The sequence below is a fragment of the Colobus angolensis genome, unplaced genomic scaffold (assembly GCF_000951035.1).
Source record: "Colobus angolensis palliatus isolate OR3802 unplaced genomic scaffold, Cang.pa_1.0 Scaffold143, whole genome shotgun sequence".
NCBI classification, from domain to species: domain Eukaryota; kingdom Metazoa; phylum Chordata; class Mammalia; order Primates; family Cercopithecidae; genus Colobus; species Colobus angolensis.
The window spans coordinates 3,351,410-3,360,607 of record NW_012114522.1 but is presented as its reverse complement, the minus strand read 5'-3'; the positions used below and the strand labels follow the sequence as shown (position 1 = coordinate 3,360,607).

General features: G+C 54.2%; 1 protein-coding gene across 2 annotated transcripts in view; it reads left to right on the top strand.

Annotated features, from left to right (window-relative positions):
• The first annotated feature begins 4,940 nt into the window (after positions 1-4,940).
• Positions 4,941-9,198, top strand: part of MAN2B2 (mannosidase, alpha, class 2B, member 2) — a 46,565-nt gene continuing 42,307 nt past the window's right edge. For both annotated transcript variants that reach the window (XM_011935415.1, XM_011935414.1), the window contains exons 1-3: positions 4,941-5,109; positions 6,336-6,482; positions 8,176-8,281. In XM_011935415.1, the coding sequence (XP_011790805.1) occupies positions 4,972-5,109; positions 6,336-6,482; positions 8,176-8,281 (391 nt within the window). In that variant the 5' untranslated portion in view covers positions 4,941-4,971. The remainder of the gene's footprint in view (positions 5,110-6,335; positions 6,483-8,175; positions 8,282-9,198) is intronic.

Below are 9,198 nucleotides of genomic sequence, written 5' to 3'. Positions count from 1 at the left end.
AAGAAGTGCCCTAGGGGCAAGATAGATGGATGGCTGACACAGGTGAGACTTGGCCCATCCTCTCTGGACAAATCAAGGCAGCCGGGGTTAGGAGGCTGAGAGCAGCCACCCCAAAGAGAAATCCTGATCCCTTGCCCAGTGTCCAGACCTGAGCCAGTTTTCAAATCCAAATCCCATCCACTAAAGGGAAAAGCGTGTTCCCAGGAAGAAGGACTCTGCAACATCATGACAAAGGCCTATGGGAATCCCCTACTCCTTCCCCAACAGGACTGACGCTCACTGACTCAGGTAACCAGACACTAGGGGAAAATACCCAAATAGTTCAAGAAATGTGACTGAAAGCAGCAATAGATGTTTATGATCACCCCGATGTCTGCAGGTGAAGAATCCAGGGTGGTTTCACTGTGTGTTGCTGCCTCGTGGGCCTCCCCGAGGTTGCAGTCAGAATGTCCTCGGGAATGGCCGGGCCTGGGTTGGAGGGCCTGCTTCCAAGGCACTCATGCCCAGGCTGGCAGGACAGTGCCGGCTGTCTGTTCCTCCCTAGGTGGGCCTCTCCACAGATGGCTCGAGAGTCCTCATGACATGGTGGCTGGCTTGCTCCAGTATTAGGGCCCAAAGCGAGGGTGTAACATCACATCGGGCCAAGGGCTCCACTTCACAGCAAAAGAGGGGCAACCGCAGGCACACCCATGGTGTCTAGTGGTCCTATTATGTGCTGTACCACCCAGAGACTGCTGGCTGATGGGGGGAATGGAGTGGCCAGTTGAAGGCTCAGTCACAGCACCAACTTGGAGGTGCCACCTGTGAAGCAAGGGCACCATCCTCCAAGGTGTATGTACACCCCAAGTCAATGACCAGTACACAGTGTCCGCAGTAGGTAAAATACCTGGACCTAAGAACCAAAGAATGAAAGCAGGAATAGCCTCATTTAGCATCACTCTCAGTGACCTACTTGGAGAATTTGTGCTTCCTGTCCACACAACTGCGGAGTCTGCAGCTTCAGAGGTTCTGGTTCCCAAAGGGGGAATGCTTCCACCAAGCGACACCCGTCACGCCAGGCTACTCATGTCAAGACACCAGTAGGCAGAGGAAGAGTCACCCATCGAGCAGGGGCAGTTGACCTGAACCATCAGAGGAGGTAAGGTTGCTGTCACACAACAGAAGCAGAGAAGACTGTGTGCCACCCACATGGGTGTCTCTCAGGACTCTTTCACCTGATGTAGTCAGGAAATAGGCAAGTGAGCAGCTATGGTTCAAGAAAGGAATGGTCACCAGGGGCTCAGTTTCACTGGGGTGAGGATCTGGGGCAACCCACCAGGTAAGCTATCTAGTCCAGCATGGTCTAGTTGAGGGTGAAAGGAATCTGAAAGAGTAATTCAGAAGGGGGTTGTGAGTATCAGCTTCAAGCCTGAGACTAAGTGAAGCAAGAGCTCATGCAAGAGCCTTGAGGAAAGTACAAATGAAACCTACACAGCTGTGATACAGTGGGCGGGAGAGAAAATGACATGAGGTCTCACATGTGGTTGTAGTCAGATGGGGGGCTGGAGCTGAAACAGCATGGTGATCTTGAGCTGTTCCATGTGGTCTGCCCCATGTGGGCTGGTTGGGCTTCCTCACAGCATGGTGGCCTCAGGGTAGTTGGACTGCTGACAGGGCAACTCAGGTCTCCACGCATGAGTGTTCCAGTGAACATGGATGTCATGGAAGTCACACAGTACCACTTTCACTACATTCTCTTTGTAACAAGTGTGTCACAAGCCCACCCATGGGCCAGGCACAGCAGCTCATGCATGTAATCCCAACACTTTGGGAGGATCCCTTGAGGCTAGGAGTTTCAGACCAGCCTAGGCAACACAGAGAGATCTTGTCCACAAAAAGGAAAAGAAAAATTAGTTGGACATGGTGGCATGCACCTATAATTTCAGCACTTTGCGAGGTGATGGTGGGAGGATGCCTTGAGCCCAGGAGTTCAAGATCAGCTGGGGCAACATAACAAGATATTATATCTAAAATTTTTAAAAGTTTTCATTAGCCAGGCAAGATGGCACATACCTGTGGTCTCAGCTACTCAGGAGGCTGAAACAGGAGGAACACTTGAGCTTAGGAGTTTGAGGCTGAAGTAAGTTAGGAGTCCACCACTGCACTCTGGCCTGGGCAACAGAGCAAGGCCATCTTTAAAAAACAAAAATTAATAAAATAAAAAACAATAAATAAACAAGATTCAATGGGAGGAGACATAGACCCTATCTCCCAAAGGGAAGAATGTCAAGATCATATGGTAAACCAAAAATAAAATTATAAGCCCCAACTGACAGAATGGACCCACTGTTGGCCAAGGGGACCCCAAAGAAACCAAAAAAACTAGTTCAGGCCATGATGGAAAGTGGGAGGTCATACATGCCTCATTACAGCCTCCTCCCTTTAAGTTTTGGCACAACTTACCAGCATTAACATTAACATAGAGATCCTCCTAAGACTGACAGAACACCCCTTGTAGCAATCAGATACCGACTGTAACGTGATTCTAGTATAGCAACACACGACAGAGAGCAGGCCCCAAAGGAAATCAAAGTATTTTACCCCAAAATAAATTTTCTTTGACATATTTTGAAATGGCCTTGCAAAGTCATCTCTTGTGGGGGAAACTTGCATTCTGTAGAGAATCTCCTTCCCTTACTAGCTCTTTTCCAGAGAGTCTGATACCTTTTAAGGTCCCAAGAGACTTGCACATCTATTCTGTCTGAAGCCTGCTAACCGGAGGCTTCATCTACATAGCAAGAACCTTAGCTTCCACATCCCCGTTGTCTTAACTCAAGCATTTCTTTCTGCCGACTCCAACTCTTCAGGTAAATCTTGACTCGTTTAACCAATTGCCAGTCAGGAAATCTTTAAATCCTCCTCTGACCTGGAAGCACCACCCACCCACTTCAAGATGTCCCACCTTTCTGGGCCAAACCAATGTATACTTTACATGTATTGATTCATGTCTTTGCCTGTAACTTCTGTCCCCATAAAATGTATAAAGCTATAGCCCAACCACCTTGGGCACCTGTTCTCAGGACCTCCTGAGGCTGTGTCATAGGCCACGGCCACTCATATTTGGCTTAGAATAAACCTTTTGAGATATTTTACAGAGTACGGTTTTTCTTGTCAACCAAATCCCACAAAGAGCTTGGGGGGAGTGGGTAATGTCGTGGAGCCCATCTTTGGCAAATACAGTCCGCCAAAGATTGTGACACTGCCTTATTGATAAATTCAGTGGCTTAACACAATTAAAGCTTATTTCTCCCTCTTGTCACAGCTCTTTGGGTTCCTCACAGTTCCATGTGGTTCTTCAGAGCCTCCATTGGTGGCTCTGACCTCCCTGAGGTCCTCGGAGTGCCCTCCACTGGGGCAGTGGGTGAGGAAGAGAGCAGGGCTCACCCACAAGAGGTTGTTAGGGGCCAGCCTGGAAGAGGAGCACAGCGCCCGCCCCCACCCATTGCCTAGCACTTAGCCACATGGCCGCACCTGGATGCAGAGGCTGAAGAGTGGAGTCCAGCTGGGAGCCTGGCTGGCCATGGAGATATGTGTTAGTGAGTACTGTCCACATCAGGCTCAGAGCATCTGACCTGAGGTTATGGGGATGCAGGGGTCCCAAGGGGGTGGACAGGACAGAAGGAGGAGGCAGACCTGCTTAGAAAACCTGTTCTCGGTTTCCATTTGTTACATGAATGGGTAAGAGGACTAGCACTTTTGCTCAGAGCTGTAGCTCTCGCTCTGCTAGAAAATGCCAGGCAGGGGCACAGCCATGTGGTTCTCAGATGGTAAACCCTAAGCCACAGACCCTTGCTTTCTGGGGCAGGGAATAGTGGACAGGGCTGGCTCCAGACAATAGTCCCCAACAGGCTGCACCAAGGTGACCACACCTCCCCTGAATGCAGGCAAGGGGTGCTGTGCTCACGCTCTCAGCCTGGGGGTATCCTCACTTTGTTCACAGCTCCTCTATCTGCCCCATTTCACTGAGGCTCAGCGAGGTTACCCATGTCGCCCCAGGTCACCATCCAGTAACCCAGAAAGCTTGTCTTGGCTCCTCCACTAACTGTGTGATCTCGGACAAGTCAGGTACTATCTCTGAAAGCCAGTTCTCCTCCTTAAAATGGAGACAGTTGAGCCAGGCATGGTGGTTTATGCCTGTAATCCCAGCACTTTGGGAGGCGGAGGCAGGAGGATCGCTTGAGCCCAGGAGTTTGGGACCAGCCTGGGCAACATAGTGAGGCCGCCATGTCTACACATTTTATTTTTTTAATTAGCTGCGCAGGGCAGTGCGCTCCTGTGGTCCCAGCTACTCAGGAGGCTGAGGTGGGAGGATCACTTGAGCCCTGATCGCTCCACTGCACTCCGGCCTGGGAGACTGAGTGAGACCCTGTCCAAAAAAAAAAAGGAGACAGTCCCATAACAAGTTCCACATGGCGCCGCCCAGATGGGGTTTCGACGCGAGGGAGAGGAAGGAAAGGGTCATCAGGGAAGGTTCCTGGTGGCCGAGCTCACAGGGTGCGTGCTGAGCTGAATTTTGAATGGCAGTTTCTGAATCCCGGAGCCGAGTCCAGAGGGTGGGAAGCAGGTATTGCGAAGAGGCACACGCTCCGAGAGGCACCACCAGAGTGTGGGCTTTGGGCGAGGAGGGGTCTCCTCTGGTTGGGGGAGATCTGGCAGGCTTTGGGGAGATGGGGCTGAAAGGCTGGACGGGGGGAAGGCCAGGAAGCTGGAGACGGGGATGGAAAGCTAAACCTCAAAGAGCAGGCGCCCTGCCCCCCTCGGGCCCCGCGCCTGCAGCTCACCCTTCCCGCGCTTCCCGGAGCTGGCGTGCAGGCGCCAGCCAATGGGCCCCGCCCCCGCCCGCAGCCAATGGGCCGCGTCCCCGCCCGCGCGGTCGCCCCGCCCCTCGCGGACCCGGAAGTGGGCCAGGCTCCTTCCCGGCCGGCCGCAGGGATGCGGCAGCTTCGCTGGCTGCCGCTGCTGGCACCGCTGCTATTGTTGCGACCGCCGGGGGTCCAGTCCGCCGACCCCATCCAGGCCTTCGTAGTGCCCCACAGCCACATGGACGTGGGTTGGGTCTACACTGTGCAGGTAGGTGCCGACGACGCCCCGCGCGCCCCCAAGGCTGCAGCTTCCCTCTCCCCGCGGAATCCAAGTGTGGGTTTGTGTCCCGGGGCCCGATGCCGGCGCAGGAGGCCCAGTGGGTTCAGGACCCCACGCTGCTATTGACTGGTTGCGTCGCTAACTTCGAGCCAGTCACTTCCTGCCTCTGAACCCCCATTACCCCTTCTGGAGGTGTTGCAGATTGGAGGGGCCCCTGCATTCCCGGCTGGGGAGGGGCATGGGGGTTGACAGCAGTAACCCATTTCCCAGGGAAGCCTGGAGCAGGAGAGGGTGGGGCTGGCTTCAGAGCAGGTGGATGTCAGGTGCCCGCTAGGAAGGGGCCGGGCTGGTCCCCTGCGGGGCTGAATATTGGAGGCCAGCTCAGCGTCCTCCGCCCCCTAGGACATGGGTGAAGGTGGACCTGTGGTCACCTCCTGGTTGTGCTCAGGATCTTGGGCGAGGGGCTTTGGTCCCTGAGCCTCAGTTTCCCCATCTGTGAAGGGTAGGGGAAGCATGCCCACTACAGCCAGTTTCCAGAGGAGGAAACCGAGGCCCAGAGAGGGTTGGTGCCTTGCCCAAGGTCACCCGGGAATAAGTCCCACGCCTCCTGGCTCCCTGCTCAATGCTCCTTCCATTCATTTCAGCCCTCTGTGGGCACCCCGAGTGCAGGGCCCTGGGGACTCGGACGGGAACACACCGCAGCTCTGGTCCTTGGAGCTCCCAGCCTTGGGCAGGCAGACGGCTGGACCTCGGGGACAGCCTGGGGAGCTCCTCCCCTCAGCACCAGCTTTCATCATTTCAGACCCAGCAGGCCCCTTTGGGGTCACTGGACCACACCCCCACTGGGCCCTAAGACTTTCCCGTGCTGCCCCTCAATGGCACACTCAGGGCCCAGCCCCCTTAATTGCACGCTCAGGGCCCAGCTTGCTCACCCCTCTGGGAAGCTGTCTCTGACCCCTGAGCTGGGAGGGCACGTGTCTCTGCCCATGCAGGGTATCTGTTTCCCCGTCCCTCTCCCCCAGGAGAGCACGATCCCATCCAGTGGGGAGAGCCTGGTGTGGAGCGGGTGCCTAATAGCTGTGTGGTGAGTGAGCAGCAGGGAAGGAAGGGCAGAGCCCCCAATTCTGTGCAGACACAGCCAGCGAATGCCAGGGGCCCCAGGGACACTTGGTCGTGTTGGACTGGGGCTGGTGTGATGCTGTCCCCTCCCCCAGGAAAGCATGCAGGCGTACGCCGCCAATGTCTACACCTCAGTGGTGGAAGAGCTGGCCCGTGGCCAGCAGCGCCGGTTCATCGCCGTAGAGCAGGAGTTTTTCCGGCTGTGGTGGGATGGCGTCGCCTCGGACCAGCAGAAACACCAGGTAACGAGGTCACCAGGTGACTCAGCTGGCCCAGTGGCCTGGCGAAGACCCAGGCGGAAAACTCAGTGGGGCAGTTCTAGCCAGGGCCAGGGCCAGGGCCAGGCTGGCGTAAACCACAGGGCCAAAACCCCACCAGGCTGTTCACAAGCTTTGTTTAGATCAAAGTTTATGGTCAGTTCCATGCCTGGGAGAGATTGCTTTCAATTTAATCCTGAATTTCTGTCTATTCTTGAAAAAACTGCCAGCTCTGGCAACCTAGGTGTGTACTTCTGTGCCAGCTGGCACTAAGTCAGCAGTGCCTCCTGACACCAGGCATCCCAGGTGTCCCTGAGTCCTCACCTTCTTCTCTTATTTGTGTTGGCTGCCTGGCCCCCTGGGCCCGGGGTCTGATGACCCTTGATGAGGGTGCGACAGTCCCTGTGGTTCGAGGGTAGGCAGCAGGTTACTTCATACAGGATGGAGAGTCAGAGTCCCCGCTGCACAGTGAGGCAGCCTGGGTCCCATCCTGCCCCCGCACCGGGGGACACAACTAGCCTCTGTGAACCGCATATTCCACTTCCATTAAGCGGGGGTGACCGCCGCATTGCAGAGAGGTCATGCCAAGATTGAAGCCCTGGTGTGAGCACCCAGGACGATATTCAGGGGTTCTTAGTTTCCTCCCCAGTATCCACCTGCCTTCAGAACAGTTGCTGAACATAAAGTTCAGAGACGCCAAGCGACTTGCTCAAGGGAGTGAAGCCAAGAAGAGAGAGCAGGGTGTCCACCAGGTCCCACCAGAGTCACGGGAAGGAGCCAGACATCCAACGGCCACTTGATGCTGCCAGAGAGTGGGGTTGTTACCTCGAGTTAAAGAGACGTTCCAGGTTCAGAGAGGGCAGGCTACTGGCCTGGGGTCACACAGCTTGTAAGCGGCAGGTGGGATTCTGGGCCAGCCATGCCTGATTCGAGGCAGGCCTTTCCAGGGTATCCTGTGGGCGGCCCATGCTTCTTCAGGTGGACCCCACCAAACCCAGTGGTCTGTCTCCTAGCCCTCAAAGAGAAGCATGGCCTGCGTGGCCCAGTGAAGACCTGGGCAGGAAACTTGTGGCGGGGCTCCCTGGAGGCAGGAATTTTTGCCTGCTTCATTCACTGCTGAACCCCCAGTGCCTGAATAGTGCCGGTTGTGTACTAGGTGCTCACTTAACATTTGTTGAGTGAATGATCTACAAATAGTGTACCTTAAGAAACAAACCAAAGGCACCGCCTATAAACAGCTGTGTGTACACATATTGAAGTGCGTAGCGTCAAGGGCATGCTGTTGCTAACTTGGTTAGCAGCAAAGGTGGAATAAAGGTGTTATGTGTGTAGAGATGGGGGTGTTAAGCAAATAGGTTAAAAGCGGTAGTGATGAGTGAACCCTGGCAAAGGATATGGGAGCTCTTTGTTCTATTTCTGAAACTTTTCTGAAGTTTAGAATTATTTAATAAAATAAGATTTCAGAAAATCTTATATATACAAATATATATCTCAAATGCCCCCTGAGGGCTGCGTGATTTCTAGGTGGCGGAGACACAGTGTGGACCAGGACAGACACTGCCCTGCTTTTGCAGAGTAAGCAAGGGTGGGGAGTGGCGCTGTTAAGCATGTCCCCCACAGACCCAGCCATGCTCAGGAGCTGTAACTGGCTTTTTTCTCTCTGCCTGCCCATGTCAAGGTCCGCCAGCTCCTAGAGGAAGGACGCCTGGAATTTGTCATCGGAGGCCAGGTCATGCATGACGAGGCCGTGACGCACCTTGATGACCAGATCTTGCAGCTCACAGGTTTGGCCACCCTCCCCTGCACCCAGGGTCCCTCAGGACCTCCAGTGGGACTGGGACGCGGTATCAGAACCCCCAGGTTCTGAGCTCTGTCTGCCCCTCTTAGTGGGGTGGGGGAATGTTAACCAGTGAAAACAGTGATTTGCTAGTGCCGTATTCATGCCTCACCGAGGAATTTGAACATGGGGGTTAAGAGCATGGATTCTGGAGTCAGATGGTCTCAATACATCCTGGCTCTGCCAATTCCCTCCTCTGTGACCCTGGAAAGGAATGTAACTTCAGTTTCCTCATAGATAAAACGAGTTTGATGGTAATATCTACCTCAAAGGGTTGTTGTGACTATTAAATTGGGATAATTCAAATAAAGCACTTTGGTAGGATGTGGGTTCCCTAGTAAATGCTCAGTAAATGTTTGCTGCCTTCCATCACAATCACCACCTTCATTATTACTACCACTACCACCTTCAGCACCACAATGACCATGACTACTACCACCACCACCACCACCACTACCACCACCATCACCACCACCCTTCACCACCACAGTGACCATCACTACCACTACCACCACCACCACACCACCACTACCACCACCCTTCACCACCACAATGACCATTACTACTACCATCACGACCACCACATCACTACCACCACCCTTCACCACCACAAAGACCATCACTACCACTACCATCACCACCACACCACCACCACTGCCACCATCATCATCACTACCACCACCACCACCATCACCACCACCACCACAACTACCACTACCACCACCATCACCATCACCACCACAACTACCACCACCACCACCATCACCATCACCACCACCACAACTACCATTACCACCACCATCACCACCACCACAACTACCACCACCACCACCATCACCACAACTACCACCACCACCACCATCA